This window comes from Scardinius erythrophthalmus (assembly GCF_964197995.2).
Source record: "Scardinius erythrophthalmus genome assembly, chromosome: 21".
NCBI lineage: Eukaryota > Metazoa > Chordata > Actinopteri > Cypriniformes > Leuciscidae > Scardinius > Scardinius erythrophthalmus.
In genome coordinates, this window is record NC_138241.1 from 32,612,079 (window position 1) to 32,631,255 (window position 19,177).

The 19,177-nt window shown below is 34.7% G+C and overlaps 1 protein-coding gene across 1 annotated transcript; it reads left to right on the forward strand.

The window, feature by feature from the left end:
- The first annotated feature begins 1,680 nt into the window (after positions 1–1,680).
- zbtb8os (zinc finger and BTB domain containing 8 opposite strand) lies at positions 1,681–19,030 on the forward strand. Its single transcript, XM_081351435.1, has 7 exons — positions 1,681–1,871; positions 3,065–3,089; positions 3,416–3,537; positions 9,721–9,803; positions 9,892–9,944; positions 16,752–16,788; positions 18,005–19,030. Exons 1-7 carry the CDS (start codon positions 1,790–1,792, stop codon positions 18,089–18,091), a joined length of 489 nt encoding a protein of 162 aa, XP_081207561.1. The 5' UTR covers positions 1,681–1,789; the 3' UTR covers positions 18,092–19,030.
- Positions 19,031–19,177: the final 147 nt, after the last annotated feature.

A 19,177-nucleotide genomic window follows, 5' to 3' on the forward strand; every position in this document is an offset into this window, starting at 1 on the left:
CAATAATAATCAGATTGATGGAAATCGGTCAGGAAGTTCAAAACTGACGTTCAGACTGAGTTTCAGTTTTGTGTTTATGAACTTTTAGGGTGTAACATTACAAGAATGTACTAAAAATGGAAAGGTTTTTCCCTTTTCGAACATTGTCGAAAGATCCATCTCAAATTCAGCCCCTGTGACTTCACTGAGGAAATCAATGTACTGTCTACGTCCTCACATTCCTGGCGTGAGTTACACAGCAGCTGCCGGGAGTTTATGTCTCTGCCAGTTGCTTGTTAGTATTCACTGAATGAGACTTCATGAGTTCAGAGTAATAAAAAATATCACTTATGTATGATGGGAGATAACTTGATAAATGACTGCATCTGGACTGCCTCTTATCCTGTGCAATGCATATCAGCAGGAAGTAATCCATCAAAGCAGTGGCAGGCCTCCTCCGGGGCAGGGGCGGAAGGACCAAAAAGGAGGACCAAATAAAAAACATTTATTTTTTTAAATAAATCACCTCTATTTAAAGCAGTACCCGTCTGTCTGTTGTGTTTTTATATATTTTAATAACTTTCTCACAATTATTTGGAATATCTCGCTCGAGTAGGTCAGAGAGCCTCTCTTCGTTACCAATGAAAAGATGTTGATACAATTAGAATGCATAACACATCAACCAAAAATAGGGAAATAATGATAATATTACTAAATATTATTTACTTTACCAAACAAAACAGAGAATCAAGTAGGTAATTATGATTAGTTATGTTGTTGTTATGTAGCCCATTCATTAAAGCTATCACTTTACAATAAGGTTTCATTAGTTCAATTTGTTAACATGAATTAATAATGAACTGCACTTCTACAACATTTATTAATCTTAGTTCATATTAATTTCAGCATTTACTAAAACATTATTAAAATCAAAAGTTGTATTTGTTAACATTAGTTAATGCACTGACTGTGACATAACATGAACAATTAAAAGTTGTATTATTATTAACTAAGATTAACAAATAGGCCTACAGTAGCCTAACAAATGTTTTGCTCACGATTAGTTAATGTTAGTTAATATGAATAATAAACAAATGAACCTTATTGTAAAGTGTACTATAAAATCAGAGATATAAATTCTTTACAATTTAGAGCTGGACATGGACTTAAAATTTCCTTTCACTTGATGTATTTCCCCAAGCTAATAACACTTGATATGGCCTTGGATAAAAACGAATGACATTGTCAGACTCAGAATGCGGCTGAAATTGAGTTATACTTTTATGATTGTTAAGCATAACTCACATACTGCCGCAACTTTTACAGTAGCATGGTAGGATAAATGTAACTTTTAAATGCTTTCGCATATATATATATATATATATATATATATATATATATATATATATATATATATATATATATATATATATATATAATTTTTTGTATTATTATTGTTAGTGGCAATGGTGTATTGTTATTTATTATAATATTTATTTTAATAATAATTATTATTTACATTTATCAGAGAGGGGCACAATACATTTTGAGACAAAAGGGGCAGGGGCTTGAGCATTTAAACATTTATACATTATACGTTTAAAAAGTGATGACATTTATAAAACTCTTGCAAATATGTATTACGGTTTTGTTGTTGTTGTTGTTGTTGTTTTGTTGCAGTCCTAACGGGACTTTTATTTTGACTCTTCTGCAATAAGATAACAGTTCACTGTTTCTGTCTTCACACATGTCTAGCATGTTTTCACGGAAATAACCCCTACAAAGGAATAAAATAACTCGGACCAGGGCCATGAATGACCGCGAACTTGATCTCACGGAAGCGCAAAAAGCAACAAAGTCAAAATACCCTCCAATCACCAGGAAATATGAGTGTAAGTGAAATCAAATTCACTGTCTATTCCGCATGCGTCATGTAGATAAAGTGACGAACACAAACAAAACGTACTTAATCGTTATTTAAATGTCCTTAAAAGTATGTCATTCATACATGAGAGTCACATATAAGTAAATGTATGGACGTTACTTGACGGGAACGTTACAGAAACGCACTATTAACAGGTGAGTGTATTGTGAAGGGTCATAAAAATGAATTGGGTCACGTGACTTGAGTCGCCAAGAGGTTTACGTCAACACGCACGATTCACGTAATGATAGCAAATTATTTAAAATATACTAATATATATTCCCTACACCTAATTTTAAGATTAGTTATGACAAAATGTGTATGAAGTAGCCTAGTGATAGAAAAAATAAATAAACGCATTTGCTTTGCAGAATTTTTTACAGTCTGTGGTATCGAAGTGCTGAAACACTGCGCGCTGGCGACACCTGCAGGTCAAAACGGTGTAAACGCAACAAACACAAACGAATTTAGTCGTCGTAAAAGTATAATCTATTAAATTTACCGTAATCTATAGATAATAAATCATTAAATGTTTAGGGTCTATATAATCTGTGATATACTCCCAAAGTATTTGTTTCATATTGTATTATATAATGTTCTAATACTTCAATCTTAAAGTTCACCCAAAAAGGAAAATCATTTACTCACCCTCAAGTTGTTCCAAACCTGTATGAATTTCTTTCTTCTGCTGAACACAAAAGAAGATATTTTGAAGAATATGAGTAAACAAACAGCTGATTGACTTCCATAGTATTTTTTTCCATACAATAACTGTTTGGTCACTCATATTCTTTAAATATCTTCTTTTGTGTTTTCAGCTCTTATTAAATAAAAAGAGAAAGTGTTTGGAAGTCAAATATTGTAGTGCCGTGATAGCTCAATGTTTTCAAATTCTTGTTTCATCACATATTTATATATACACTCTTAAGAATAAAGGTTCTTTATTGGCATGGATGGTTCCATGAAGAACATTTAACATAAATGGAAAATGTTTCTTTCTAATGTTTCTTCAAATGTAGAAAAAAAAAAGATTTCTTTAAAGATTAAGACTTTATAAGATCACTGTGAAACCCCGCTTTATTTTTAAGAGTGTAGGTTTTAGGTTTGAGTGTGAATCAAAATCATGTCCTCATCAAAGCAATATCTGATCTTCTGTTCCAGATCTTGATCATACTGCAGATGTCCAGTAAGTATTTGCCTGTGTACTGTTATTTTGTTGCAAAGATAGCAGGAAATCTCACTATTTGGTAAGCAGGAAAGCTCCACTAATAAACATCGGATGGGAAACAGAGTGGTTTCAAAGAAAGTATATCATTTCTGCATCACTATTGACGTGATGGGTTGTTCAACATTGATTCAGTACCGGAAGTTTACAGGAAGAGCAAGAATGTTTAGTTAACAAGCTAAAGATGGAAGGAAGATTAAGAAGAAACCCACCCTTAAATGTTTAGAAAAACATTTTTATAGTGACATTCCCAACTTTGACACATTTGCTTTATTGTTTTACTGTAGGATTCATTCATGGGGAGATTCTCTGGAAGAGGCTTTTGAGCAGTGTGCAATGGGAATGTTTGGCTACATGACGGATACAGAAACTGTGGAGCCCACTGACACTGTAGAAGTAGAATCAGAAGGTGGGAAACAATATTCAACCTTTTCTTTTCAGACCACCTGGAATTACAGGATTCTACCGTATTAAACCCTAAATAAATAACACCAAAAATGGAAAACTAAACCTGTAGGCTTTCATCTCAAATCTCATTTCTGTAAATGAAATTTATGATAAATTCCATTGGTTTTTTGTGTGTCATGTGACCGATTGTGACATGGAGATTTGAGAGGTACAACGATGGGAATTTTATAAATGAAGAAAGGCTTGGAAAAGTTTGGAATACTTAAGTATACTTAAAGGGATAGTTCACTTTGAAATTAAATTTTGGTATGTTTTAGCTTACCTCAAGGGCATCCAAGATGTAGGTGTCTTTTTTTTCCGCAGTAGTTTCAATTTTGATATTTTTAGGTCAAACCGTTCTTGTCTGTCAGTCATATAATGCAGGTCTATGGTCACTGTCTCAAAGAGCATGCACAGAGTCCAAATTAAAACAATTCCCCATCGTCCAAACTAAACAATTCCCCATCATAAGTACACACTGATGGCCTAAGACACGAAACGAGCGGTTTGTGTGAGAAAACGAACAGTATTTATATTGTTTTTACCTCTTATACACAGCCACGTCCAAGTGATCTGGGGCGCGCGCGCATCCTGGTGTGTGACGTGTACGCAGACTGGTGCATAGATATATACACTAGATGTCGCCTTGTCTACGGCAGTTCATTGGAACGAATGTCTTTAAGTCGTTTTCTCACACAAACCGCTCGTTTCGTGTCTTAGGCCATCAATGTGTACTTACGATGGGGAATTGTTTAATTTGGACGATGGGGAATTGTTTTAATTTGGACTCTGTGCATGCTCTTTGAGACAGTGACCATAGACCTGCATTATAAGACTGGCAGACAAGAACGGTTTGACCTAAAAATATCAAAATTGAAACTACTGTGGAAAAAAAGACACATACATCTTGGATGCCCTTGAGGTAAGCTAAAATATACCAAAATTAAATTTCAAAGTGAACTATCCCTTTAAGAATACATAAATAACTTATGTTTCTGAAAGAAGTCTCTTATGCTCACCAAGGCTGCATTTGTTTGATCGAAAATACAGTAAAACTAATATTGTGAAGTATTATTACAATTTAAAATAATAATAATAAAAATAATATTTTCTATAATTTATGAATTTTTAGCATAATTACTCCAGTCTTCAGTGTCACATGATCGTTCAGTGCATTTAAAATTTTGCATTTGACAGCCGCTTTTATCAAGAGCGACTTACATTGCATTCAAGAAACACATTTGATCGGTTCTTACATTCCCTAGGAATCGAACCCATTGTACAGGAAAGCGTCAGAAATCATTCTAATATGCAAATTTACCGCTCAAGTATTATCAATTCTCAGTTATAAACAATGAAGCTTATTATTATCAGTGTTGTTAAACAAGTTTTGCTGCTTAATATTTTTGTGGAAATCGTGATGTTTTTTTCAGGATTCTTTGATTCATCTAAATGTCAAAAGAACAGCATTTAGAACAGAAATCTTTTGCAACATTATAAATAACTTCACTGTCACTTTAATCAATTTAATGTGCCTTTGCTGAATAAAAGTATTTATTTATTTATTTTCTTAAAAAAAAAACTTTCTTACTGCAAACTTTTGAATGATAGTGTATCACTCTTTATATAGAGCATATAAAAATGTTAAATAGCAACTGTTTTCAACATTGATAATAATCAGAAATGTTTCTTGAGCATCAAATCATCATATTAGAATGATTTCTGAAGGATCATGTGACACTGAAGACTGGAGTAATGATGCTGAAAATTCAGCTTTGATCACAGGAATAAATTACATTTTAAAATATATTCAATTAGGAAACAGTTATTTTAAATTGTAAAAATATTTCACAATATCACTAGCCTGGGAAAACCCAGACAACTTCCGGCAAATTTAGATTTGCTCTACAAGTAGTCTGGCAAAAAGCTAATTCAAGCCCATTTCTAGTCCGTCGAAATCGCGGCACCAATCAGAAACGTTGAGGCGGGCTTTACACAATGATGATCGCTCTGATTGGTTTTAGGTCTAGCCAATTGCGCCCAAAGGCATTTGAGCGATGTCCGTTGGTGACGCCCCTTTGGAAATGAGTTATTAAAGGATTAGTTCACTTTTAAAAAAACTTTTGCTGATAATGTCATCCAAGATGTCCATGTCTTTCTCTCTTAAGTCGAAAAGAAATTAAAGTTTTTGATGAAAACATTCCAGGATTGTTCTTCATATAATGGACTTCAATGGGCCGCAAACGGTTCAAGGTCCAAATGACAGTTTCGGTGCAGCTTCAAAGGGCTTTAAACGATACCAGACGATGAATAAGGGTCTTATCTAGCGAAACGTAATTGCGTATTATAAGACGTCACGAACGCGCATCACAGAACAGAGCAAGGCGAGCATTTGTGCTTATAAAACGTAAACTTTTTTATTTATTTTTTAAATGACCGATTGTTTCGCTAGATAAGACCCTTATTCATCGTCTGGTATCGTTTAAAGCCCTTTGAAGCTGCACCGAAACTGTCATTTGGACCTTGAACCGTTTGCGGCCCATTGAAGTCCATTATATGAAGAACAATCCTGGAATGTTTTCATCAAAAACCTTAATTTATTTTCGACTGAAGAAAGAAAGACATCTTGGATGACATGGGGGTGAGTAAATTATCAGCAAAAGTTTTTTTTTAAAGTGAACTAATCCTTTAATACAGCTTTGACCATAACTCAGTTACTACTGAGAATGGTCTGGTTTTACAATATCACTGTTTACAATATTACAATATTACTGTATTTTTAATCAAATCAATGCAGCCTTGGTGAGCAAAAGATACTTCTCTCAAAAACATTACAAAATTGTAATTATTCCAAACTTTTGTCTGATTGGAGTGAATAAATGTAGGAATAAGTGTTGGAGTGAATTAATGATGCCAAAAGGGTCCGGTTTGAGTAATAATGCGAAAAGTTTCTGTGCATGTGTGAAGTGCAAACAAACAAGATGAACGTCCGGACACAGAAGCAATGTGGAAGATTAATTTGCCTGAGGACATGAGAAAACAAAGTTCTTCTCCATACGTGTGTGTGTGTGTGTGTGTGTGTGTGTGTGTGTGTGTGTGTGTGTGTAAGATTAATTTGCCTGAGGACATGAGAAAACAAAGTTCTTCTCCATACATATAGTGTGTGTGTGTGTGTGTGTGTGTGTGTGTGTGTGTGTGTGTGTGTGTGTGTGTGTGTGTGTGTGTGTGTGTGTGTGTGTAAGATTCATTTGGCTGAGGACATGAAAAAACAAAGTTATTTTCCATACATATAGTGTGTGTGTGTGTGTGTGTGTGTGTGTGTGTGTGTGTGTGTGTGTGTGTGTGTGTGTGTGTGTGTGTGTGTGTGTGTGTGTGTGTGAATTTTTATAGTCCCCATGAGGAAATGCAGAAAGTTAGCCCAAAAAGTCAAATCCCAGGTCACTTTATCCGTGTATTTTCCAGAATCTCTGTGTGACAGGGGCTTGTGTGTGTGTGTGCACTCAAAGTGCGTAGAGACAGTTCCTTGTTCCACTTCGCATCACAGACCCACTGAGCCACTGATAAAAAATAGTGCTGGGATCAATGTGTGCACTGTCCTTTCTTGTTTAGTCAGGCTTGCTGTTTTTGGATCAGATCAGACTTTAGAGACGTGAACATAACATCAGTGTTGTTACATTGGGCGGATTCCCGCCCATTCAAGCTTATTTAATCAGGAGAAAGGTGCATTGGGTGGATGGACAAAAAGCAGCTGTTTTTTCCTCTTCGTTTCTATATTATTTTACGAACACAAAAAGTGCACAACACCTTATTGGTTCAGTTTAACCAAGTGGGAGACTGACCAACTCTCGAAATGCATATTACACCTGTGGTAGGCACAATTTAATGATTTAATCAAAATCGGAAAGCAAACTCCTGTCCAGCATCAGGTCATCTTTTAAACCGTCCAGAGTGGACTCCGGTACTCGTCCTTGACAGCTGCTGGACTTGATTAGTTTTAACTGTGCAAAGTTTTTCATTATGTTCTACAATATGAATCAATAAATTACACATTGTTGTCTTGTCATGATGTGCGCATGATCGTGTGTGAAATGCCTGCTAATACGCTGCATTCCTATCACTTATAATTGGCACTTTTGGCACTTAAATTGGATTATTCTTACTGTTGACATTAAATCTGAATTCTTTCTGAATATTTTAGTCATATTTGCTAATTCTCTTTGATTGATTTGCCCTGTTTTGATCCGGTTTCCTGGGAAGTTAATTTATTTTTATTTTGTCATCATTATCCTGCTTTAAAGGATTAGTTCACCACCTCAAAATGCAATTTCCTAATAATTTACTCACCCCAGTGCCATCCAATATGTCCATGTCTTTCTTTCTTCAGTGGAAAAGAAATCTTTTTTTTGAGAAACATTTCAGGATTTTTCTCCACACAATGGGCTTCAACGGTCACCAACTTGTTGAAGTCCAAATCAATGCAGTTTCAAAGGGGTTTGAAGTGCTTCAAAGGGCTCTGCACGATCCCAGCTTATAGGAATAGGGTCTTATCTAGCAAAACGATCGGTCATTTTCAAAAAAAAAAAAAAAATAAGTAAAAAAAAAAAATGTATGTGTGTATGTATATATATATATTACTTTTTAACCACAAATGCCTGTCTTGTACATAGACCATGACATACACAGTAAAATAAAGGTCTTGTACCATCTCTGAGATGCGCCACGTATTACGTCATCAAGTTGGAAAGGTCACGATATTAAATAATAACAAAAGATGTCGGATTTTGAAGCTGGAGGAGAAAATGAGATGGAATTTTTCGCCCTTCCCAACTTTTTGGGAGTACACAGACAAATAACTTGGATAGATGACGTGACGCGTGACATTTCATACGTGATTACGTAGTGTGTCACAGACCAGCACAAGACGAACAATTGTGGTTAAAAAGTGTATCTTTTTTTTTTTTTTTTTTTTTGAAAATGACCGCTCGTTTTGCTAGATAAACCCCATTCATCAACTTTTGGCAGTTAAAGTTTTGGGCAGGTTTTCCTTAGAATAGGTGTGTTTTGATGAGCTTTTGGGCTGGAGGTCGTCCAAACAATCTGCCCACACAGAGCAAGCCTGTATCTTTTTCTTGTTTGCCAGTTTCAGTCGTGATTCACTTATTGTTTATTATATTTATGATGATGTGTATCGTATCATGAGGTGCACGGTGACACCCTGCCCTACAGTGTGAGGTGAAGCGTTTACTGGAATCTAGTGAATAATCCAGCCAGAGTCAGAGGAGAGTTTGTTCTGCAATAAACACTCTTTAAAGCCAGACCAGACCACATTCCAGAAGTAATATAATTCCAGAAATTAAATTGGATTATGTCATCATAATTAAACCATGGTTAGTCTACTGCTGAGGAGTAGACTAGTTAATTCAATTTTAATTTGTTGAGTCTAGTAGTTCTCAAAGTATGCAGAGGCAGAAATGATCCATATAGCCGTTGCATGACTTCAGATGACCAAAACATTTTATGAGACAAAGACCACATGTATAGTGCTTTATTATTCTGTTTTTCAGACCTTTATGGAGCAAAACACTGAAAACAAGCTATTTTCGTGATTCAACAGAGAAAAAAGTACAACATTAAACTGAGATCATATTTTTGAGTTTATTTACTTCTGGTTCAGATCAGCTTAGATGTGAGAGCCTTTGAATATTGTCTTATATGGGGGGCTTGGAGTCAAAAAGTTCAAAACCGTTCCTTTAAGCAAAAGCAATTGAATAATTGTCTTTTTTTTTTTTTCATTGTACATCAGCCAAAATTGATGTCCGGCCTTGGAAAATTGATATTTTCAGCCTTTGTTCAAATATTATTTAAAAATTGTTAAAGATTTTGTAAGCTTATTGTGTAGTTGTGCGTGGAGTCAGTTGTATTATTTGTGATCACGCAAGGAAACATGGCAAATTGTGCAGACATCATTTTTGGCCAGGCTGTGTACAAAGATATTATTAATACATGAAAAAACAAGAGAGAGCCAACAAAATATTAATAACTGATTATGTTGTAGTCAGTGTTTTTCTATGTTTTCTTATTTCTCTCTCATAGTAAAATAAAACGTGTAGCGAACTAAGAGATTTCTTGGTGTGTTTTGTTTCAGGAGACGACATGGAATCACTTCTTTTCCATTTTTTGGACGACTGGCTCTTTAAGTTTAGCGCTGATTTGTTCTTCGTTCCAAGGGTAACACATGTCATTCACACACTGATGTTTTATTTTCCCTAAGCTCAATCCATTTTCCAACAACCTCCCACTACTCCCTGTTTTTCAGGAAGTCAAAGTGCTGCATATAGACCGCATGCAGAACAGAATCCGCTCTATTGGGTAAGTTCTGACTCCAGGAATGCTGAGATCCTCCTTCCCAAAAGTCTTGCACCTCAGGGCCCACAGAGTTATATTAGGCAAACATTCAGCAGAACACATACCTTTTGCCTCTTGAACTGAATTACCTTATTTCCTTCGGGCTGGGTCTACAAAGCCAGATGTGAAGCTGTGGAAAGATTCAGAAAGACTCAAAATTATGTCATTCTTTATCGGATTCATAGTGAAAGTGAAATTTTCACTGGAAATCTTTCATGATGATATTTTGATGAAATTATTTCATCAAAGTGTGAGTTTCTAAGAAAACGAGTTACAACATCTGACTCAAATTTCCTGGGAAAAAAAGACAAAAGAAAAAAAAAGAAAGGCAATACACTTGCAATGAAATATTTTATATTTATATTCAGCTTACAAAATAAATGATTTAGCAAGAGTACACTGATACTGTGTATTACAATTTTTTTTTTTTTTTTTTTTTTTTTTATTAAACAGTATGGCATTACACATCGTATTACAACCTTTTACGAATTTGTATAAGACTGAGCAGGTGTACAAATTAAATACAAGAGTGTACAATGGTCGTACAACGAGAGAACAACCAACAAACCAAAAAAATAAAAATAAAAATAAATAAATAAATAAAACATTCACAAGAGGTCTGTTGTCATACCTGAGATTGTATGAAATTAATGAAAATAATAGCTGTTTTAGTTTTTACCTGACATAAGGCTTTCCTAAATTGCAAGAATTCATTTAAATAAATTTTGAAGATTGGTTTGACCTTCAAAAATTTACATTTGTGAATATAATGTTTAACTAAGAGTATACAAGTATTGTAAAAAAGTTCTACCTTGCTATCTTGCAAAAATACTCCAAATTTGACATCTTTGTACAGTATACTGGGTGCATCACTAACATATTCTGATATCCAATGTTGAAAAGAATTCCATAAAGTTCTGGTATAATGACAATCAAAAAATATATGCTCCACAGATTCAATATCACATTCACAAAATGAACAAGAGTTTAAATCAATATTGAAACGTTGTCTCAGAAATTCATTACTGGGATAAATATCGTTTAAAATTTTGAAATGAGTTTCTTTAGCTTTAGGGAAAATTGGGAGGGAGAGATATTTGGTTCTGATTTTTATTTGCATATCTTTTGGAAAATCACTGAGGGTGTAAAGTCTTTTTAATAAAAGTGGGTGAAGTTTATTTGTTATTGCACTTCTTATTATGTTGTTTGAGCATTTTCTGTTTTTAAATTCTATGTCATCTATTATAAGCAAAGGAAATCTAGGTATTACGACATCATACATTAATAAGCCTTTCACCAAATGTAACATTTCTAAAGGAATAGCCTTAATTATAGTATTATATTGTTTTTTGTTACATTTAAGATTGTATTTCTCTGTGAGAACAGAGTAATTAAGGACATTTCCAACAGAATCCATAAGATGTGAAATAGCCCAAATACCTTTTTCCACCCAGTCAACATAATAGATAGATTTTCTTTTGAACAATATGCATCGATTGTTCATAGGCATGTTGTGTGGAGAAAAATTATGAGTGTAAGACATTTTCCAATTTAAGAGAACCTGTTGATGAAATTTAGATAATTTGAGGGGTAATTTGGAAAGAGAAAAGTCACAGGCTAATAGGAATTCAATGCCGCCACATTTTAAAAATATTTTGGATGGAATATGAAACCAAAAACTATTAGGATTGTTTATAAAATTTTGCAACCATTTTAATTTTAGCGTTCCATTCATAGCTTCAAAATCAATTATGTTTAGACCACCTTCAGCAATGGGTTTAACTGCATCGTTTTTTCTAATATAGTGATGTTTATTTTTCCATGTAAAATTAAAAATGTTTTTGTTTATTTTATTAATTAGATGATCAGGGACAGCTAGGGAAAATGCAGGGTAAATAAATCTTGATAAAGCTTCACTTTTGCTAATTAAAATTCTGCCAAAGATTGATAAATCTCTTTGTAACCAAGAATTTAAAATAGGTTGTGTTTTGGATATATTGTTTTCAATGTTTAGAAGTTCCCTTCTTTTCCAATCTTTTGACAATATAATTCCCAAGTATTTTACTTCAGTTTTCACAGGGATTCCATGTAAGTCTGAATTGGGGTGCTCATGAAGGGCCATTAACTCGCATTTTTTAAGATTTAATTGTAACCCAGAAGCTTTGGAAAACATCTCCACTTTCTTAATTACTAGAGGGATTTGATCTGCATTTTTTATAAAAATTGTCGTGTCATCGGCTAATTGTGTGATAATTAGAGGCCTGCCCAGAACATTTAATGGTTTCAAATCTGTACTGTTTTTTATATAAATCGATAATAGCCTATTTCTACAGCTAAAATAAAAATCAGAGGTGAACACGGGCATCCTTGCTTTACCCCTCTTTTTATCTGGAATCTTTTGGTTGTACCCTTAGGTAAAGACACTGAACTGTTTATATCTGTATATAACAAGTTAATCATATCAATGAACTTCTTACCAAAGCCGAAAAATTCAAGAGTCTTCAAAATAAAAGAATGCTCAACCAGATCAAACGCTTTATAGAAATCAAGGAAAAAAATGAAACCTTGATCTTCAATTAAATAGTTGTAATCCAATAAATCCAAAACTAATCTAATGTTATTGTGTATTGATCTATTTTTAATAAAGCCCGACTGAGTTTCACTAACAACATCTCTTATCCCAGACTTTAATCTATTGGCTAAAATTTGAGTGAAAAGTTTATAATCTACATTTAATAAGGATATGGGTCTAAGATTTTCAATATACCTTTTATCTTTTCCTGGCTTTGGTAAGAGAGTAATGACCCCTTGCTTTATCGTTGTTGTGAGATTATTATTCTCAATGCATTCATTGAAAACTGAAAATAACATTTGTTTTATATCTTTCCAGAAAAATTTATAAAAATTTGATGTTAAACCATCTTGACCAGGGGCTTTTCCCAAAGCCATACGCTCAATAGCAGCATCAAGTTCTTTTAGTTGTATTTCAGCATCACATAACAATTTAAAACCCTTTTCAACTTGAGGAATATTGTGTCTTATATTCTCGAGAAAATTTACAGAATATTCAGGAGTGTAATTGGATGAGTATAAATTTGAGTAAAATTTGTAAGTCTCTTCAGCTATTATATTTGCTTGGTGACATTCTTTATCATTAATCATTAATACATCCAATTTATTCTTTTCTTGTCTTCTTTTTTCTAAATGGTAGAAGTAAGATGAATTTTTTTCCCCTTGTTCTATCCACTTAGCCCTGGACCTTACATAAGCACCCTGTGCCCTTTGAGTGAATAATTCATCAAGATTAGATTGTAAATTTGACAAAGTAGCCTTTTCTTCTTCTGTAAGATCATGTCTCTTACACAACATGTTAATTTCATGTACTAGGGTATATTCTTTTTCCCTTAGGCGTTGGCTTCTGATTTTACCCTGTTTAATAGAAATATTTCTCACTTTAAATTTAAAATATTCCCATTTTTTACAATAAGTATTTAGTTCTATATCATTTTCAATTTCCATTAATGTATTTCTTATCTCATTAACAAACTCTTCCACCAATAATAAATCTGAATTAAATTTCCAATAGCTCTTATAGTGGTTGATATTAACATTTGGTTTGAGATTTAATCCAATTAAACAATGGTCAGTTAAAGGTGCTGCAGCTATTTCAACCTTAGTGACAAATTCCAGTATTTCAGGGGATAATAACCAATAATCTATCCTTGATTTTGCACCACCATTAGGTTTTATCCATGTATATTGACATTCATTGGGATTTTTTTGACGCCAGATATCAGTGAGAGAGTGAGTATCTGTAAAAATCCTAAGAACTGTGTTATACTGGTGGTCATTATAAAATGACGGGGATCTGTCTAACCATTCATCCGGTGCAATGTTAAAATCCCCTCCAAACATTGTAAAACTAATATTATAAGAAAGTTTGAAATCTGCGATTATGTCTGTTATATCATCCAACAGCCTTTTGTTCTGCTTTAAATTGTTATACCCGTATATATTCGCAATAAGACAAAATGAGCCCTCCAAGTTAGCAAGGATTACAACCCAATGTCCATCTTTGTCAGCTTTATAAGTTATTACTTCTCCAGGAAATCGTTGCAAACATATAGCCACACCCCCAGACCGATTAGTCCCATGTGAAAAATAAATCTTCTCTCCCCACTGGTTCTTCCAAAAAATCTCATCCTCTTCACAGGAGTGTGTCTCTTGTAAGAAAACAGCATGAGCTTTAAAACCTTTGCAGAAAAGAAAAGTAGCCTTGCGTTTCACATTGTCTTTCAGACCTCTTGCATTTAAAGAAATAAAAGATAATTCAGCTCTTAGATTAAACATAAAAGGTTTAAACAAAATAAATTAACCCCAACCGAAGAAAGAGAACAGTTCAGTTTATAGAATATTACAGGTAATCCGAGTAAACTGTGAACATCCAAGCAGTTCCTCTATCCTAGATTAACTTTCCTTTATATGTTGAACATAATTAAATTGTGGTGATTAGATCCGTTTACCGTCTATGTATCCGTAAGGGCCTCGAAAGTATGCCCTTTTTCCTGCTTTTCTTGCCTCATCGATCCTCGGCCACAACACACCTCCCTTGCTTGTTTAACTGCCTCCGACAAATCTTCAGTGAAGAAAATCCTGGCTTCCTTGCAGACAGCTGAATTCTTCGTAAGATCCCAGATGTCATCCCTATCCTTTCTTTTCACAAACCGGATGATGACCGATCGCGTCCACTTCTCTTCCTTCTTCCCGACAGCGAACACGGTGCACCACATCCACTATGTCATCCATTCTCCCCGCCATGCGCGGTGCCACTTTTTTCAGTAGGTCGATAACATCTTCACGTATGTTTTCGTTCATCTTTTCTTTCATTCCCTTGATTCTTAAATTCCAGCGACGGCTGTGGGCCTCTTGCAGAGTGACTTTTTTCTTCAAATCACAATTTTCTTTTATCAGTGACGTAACTTTTTCTTCTAAGACTGCCGCTTTTGTTTTGCATTCTTTTATCTCGGCAGCATTAAACTCGAGCGTTTTAGCTAGGCTGCAGATCATGGTACTATTCTCTCTGATTTTGGACTTTACCTCTTCCAAACCACTTTCTTGTTTATCAAAGCGGGAGTTCAGGCGAGTTATAGCCATCATTATAGACTCAAATGAAGCCTCTTTATTGGGTTTTACCCTCTTTTCCGTCGGAACTCCTTTGTCCGGAGTGTTCGGTGGAGAGACCTCAAGCTGCCGCTTATCCGCACCTGCACAAGTGATATCCATGGCATCGTAGTCGTAGAGCAGAGGCCCGCCTTTTGCTTTGATCATCCTCCCGTCCTTGGTAGCTTCATCGTTTGAGGTCATTTTCGTTCTATTTTCCTTCAAATCAGTTACTTTACGTTTTGTAAATATTAACCGATCTAACCAACTTGTATGTTTGGAAAGTTTTGTCTTTGTTCGTTGTTCTGAGGAACTTTACGGAGAGCAATTGGAAAGTTTCCCCGCTCAGTCGGCCATCTTGCCGGAAGTCCTACTGTGTATTACAAATTAATAAGGTGATTTTTGCCTCTAGATTGGTGTCATTATAGGAGCTTCCAAATCTTTTGGTGTAGTCAAGTCAAGTTAAATATAATATCGCTGCTTATAATATTAATAGTGCTGCTTAATATCTTCTTTCCTTTTAGTCTCATTAAGCAGATCGGATCAAGCAGTTGAGATTTGATACAGTAGTGGCCAAAAGTGACGTCTGGCCTAAGAAAATTCACATTTTCATCTATTCGAACATTATAAAAAATGTGTTAAAGATTTTGTGAGCATATTGCTAGCTGTGCTTGAAGTCAGTTGTTTTATTTGTGATAATGCAATAAAATAGAACAGAGATAAGTTTGGGCCAAGCGGTCATACAAAGAAATTATAAACACATGCAAAAACAAGAGAGAACCCAATAAACTATTAATAACTGAGTATGTTGTAGTCCGTGTGTGTTTTTCACACGGGCTTTTTTGCATAGTAAAATAAAACCTGAAGTTGTAGTTTGCATTTTTTTGTCAAGTCATTTTGTCAGATGAATACCTTAATCAAGTGTTTTGTTCTTCACTCTAAGTATTTAAAAAATATATGAAATATTTTCCTCATATTTTGATGGTTTAATTGAACTTGCAAGGTCAACTCTAGACATCACTTTTAGCCACTACTGTAAATTGCTTTTCTTTTCGTGAGTATACTGTGTTTAAGTGGGTAAAGTTGGACATGCTTCACAGTCATTGTAATTCAGGCCTCTCAATGCAATTCTAGACAGTCTATTTAACAAAGCATCAAATATACTTTCACTGCTTGATTTCCTCGTGCCCTGCAGGCGGCCCCACATTCCTGACTGTGGCTGGCTTTCCCAGCAGTGACTTTCACTGCTATTATTTGGAATTGGGGATTTCAGAGTCTGTGTCACGAACTGCTCTGAATGCAGTTTATTTGAGTAATCAAAATTTCACAGGAAGGCAGTCCAAACAAGCAAAAAGGGAAGAGGCAAAAATCCAAGAGACAATGTAACCAGGGAGAATGCTCAGAAATGCAGTATACACACTAAACAAGACTTCACAGGGAATGCCAGAAAGAACCAGGCTTATATAGGGTGAGCAAACGAGAAGATGAGACACTGGTGGCTCTCAAGGGCACTCCAGCTGGTAACCGTTACAGTGTGCTTTCTGAGAACTACAAGTGTGAATGATGTTTACCTAAAATAACTTTTATTCTTTCTCCCTTTTTAATTTGTAGATGGGGTGAAGAATTCAGCATAAATAAGCACCCGCAGGTAAAGTCTGTCTGTCTGTGGCCACAGCTGTGGTCTATAAAATAAAAACACATCTGTGGTAGGCAATGTTTTATCTAAACCACATCTTTTTAAACAGTAGCTCATGCTGTTGGTGTGCAATGAAGCCTATAAAGAAAACGCATCAATGGGCATTTATGGTTTGTTGATTTTTTGATAATCCATTATGGAAATCCACCGGGATTATGACTCAACGCTTATTGGGTAACAAATGAAAGCTAGAACTATATAACTTCCTTTCAAGTCGTAGCAGAGCCATGGGAGTTTCAGAATTAGCGCCTTCTGCAAGCTACAAGACACATTCGTCAGAAGTTGAAGATGGGCAAAGAAACATTAAAATTATCACTTAATGACTCTTGTGACTCTTCTAGCTGACCTCAACCACTATGCATGATTGGACATGTTTTTTGCCCCAGCACTGAACCAGAGTAGAGAACTTGACAATATAATGAGAAGAGTCAGTCTAATCATATACAAATAATGGGAGAAATCACAATGCTCAATACAGTAGTCTGTTTGTAGTACATGTGCATTAGCTGAACCAGTCTGAAAAATACCTTCTTCTTTTTTTTGTTATTAGATGATTTAAGCTAAATTTATGATGCAGTTGTTATCAGATTTAATTCCTGATTTGAAATATACTAATGAAATGTAACTTTGTCACACAGATATTGGAGTAGATTGGAGCTATACAATCATGACTGTGTTGATACTGACTACTGTCTCTATGTTATAGGCAACTTAAGTACTGTTATATAATGTTTATTACATTATGATCGTACTTACCAAACTTGTTATCTTGCACTATGTGTCTTGACATTTTTACAGAGCTGTTTATACCCAAGTCTGATTTATCTCTAAAATAGTATATTAATAGTGGAACATTCATCTGTTTCAGTCCACTTGTTTCCAAACATAAAAAACCTCATACACAACAAGCTCATAATAAAGTCTTACAGAACACTGTTGTTCCAGGTGTTCTACATTATGCGAAAGTGTACGTGAACATGTGCTACATTTATTCATTCGAGCAGATCCTTTTAAGTTTTAAGAAACACTGGTGAAATTCCAAGCAAACCACTGGTTGGGTGTTTACTCAAGCAATCATTGAAATTCCTTGTGGTGCATAAATTACACTTTCTTTTAAACAGACATCAGATTCCAAAGATTTTAATGCTTTTATTTTCTTGTTTCACAGGGTACAGAGGTGAAAGCAATCACATACTCTGCTATGCAGGTACATGATACAGAAAAGCCAGAAATCTTCGTCATCATCGATATTTAAAATTACAACTGATTCAAAACCTCTTTTTAAATGACATGATTTGGAAAGATTGTCCCTTAGTTGGAATGGGCACGTGAGAGTTGTCGTTTCTGTAAACTGGAATGTTATGTGGATTACATGGCTGAAATACTACATATTTTGGACTGATTTTCATGATTAATAATGATATTAAAAAATCCTTTCACTTTGTGAAAACATAAACATGACCCAAATAAATACTGTCATTTAAAATGACTTAAACATCAAGGCTATCAAGCTTATTTTTGTACTAAAGTTAAAAAAATAAAATGCATCTCATCAATCTCTTTATATTCTGTTCATTTTAATGTTAGGGTGAAAGCAGGGCCGTCGCTAGTGGGGTGAAAGGTGGTGACAATTATAGGGGGCCCCGCTGCCCAGGAGGCCCCGCAAAATCCAGCAGTTATACTATAAAGCCCCCTGTTGTATGAATTATTCCAAAATTGATATTAGTTGTATGCCTGAGATTTAAATGAAAACCACATAAACATATTTTTTTTCCAAATATCTGCTTCTCTTACCTCCCTAAAAATGGTTTAGTCCGATCTAAAGTATTTATTAATTATTCAGTCAGTGACTAACATCAGAAGGACCCAATAAAATTGTAAGTCCCACCCCAGCTCGTGAACAGAACCAATCAGAGTTGCAGCTGCCTGAAGTTAACAATGAACTTGGTGGAAGAGCAGGAGACTGACTGACTGACAAAATGTCGGGGAAAAGAAAACATAAATCAGGGTAACAGAAACGGCATGAAAAGAAGGAGAGGGAGGCCAGGAGAGCTGTTGTATCCCAGTCGATCAAGACGTTCTTAAAGACAGGTTGTATTGTTATTTCGCTGGGAATAAGAAAACGATTTATATTACCAGTTCCATGTTATCTTTATAAAAAAATAAGACAATAAATGATTTTATTTTTTAAATTTGACTGCATTCTTGTCCATTTCTAAATGTTTACTTTTTGATTTATGAATTATAACAGACTGAGGGGGGGGGGGGGACTATATTTGGCTGTTACTTTTTTAAAATTGGTTTTATTATTATTTAACAATTTTTGTAAGTTTTTAGTTGT

Excerpts from the sequence above, each read along its gene's own strand:
- zbtb8os (XM_081351435.1), top strand. The coding sequence starts at position 1,790 with ATGAATGACCGCGAACTTGATCTCACGGAAGCGCAAAAAGCAACAAAG. Across the intron at positions 3,538-9,720 it reads TGTAGAAGTAGAATCAGAAG|GAGACGACATGGAATCACTT; the intron begins GTGGGAAACAAT and ends GTTTTGTTTCAG. Across the intron at positions 16,789-18,004 it reads GCATAAATAAGCACCCGCAG|GGTACAGAGGTGAAAGCAAT; the intron begins GTAAAGTCTGTC and ends CTTGTTTCACAG.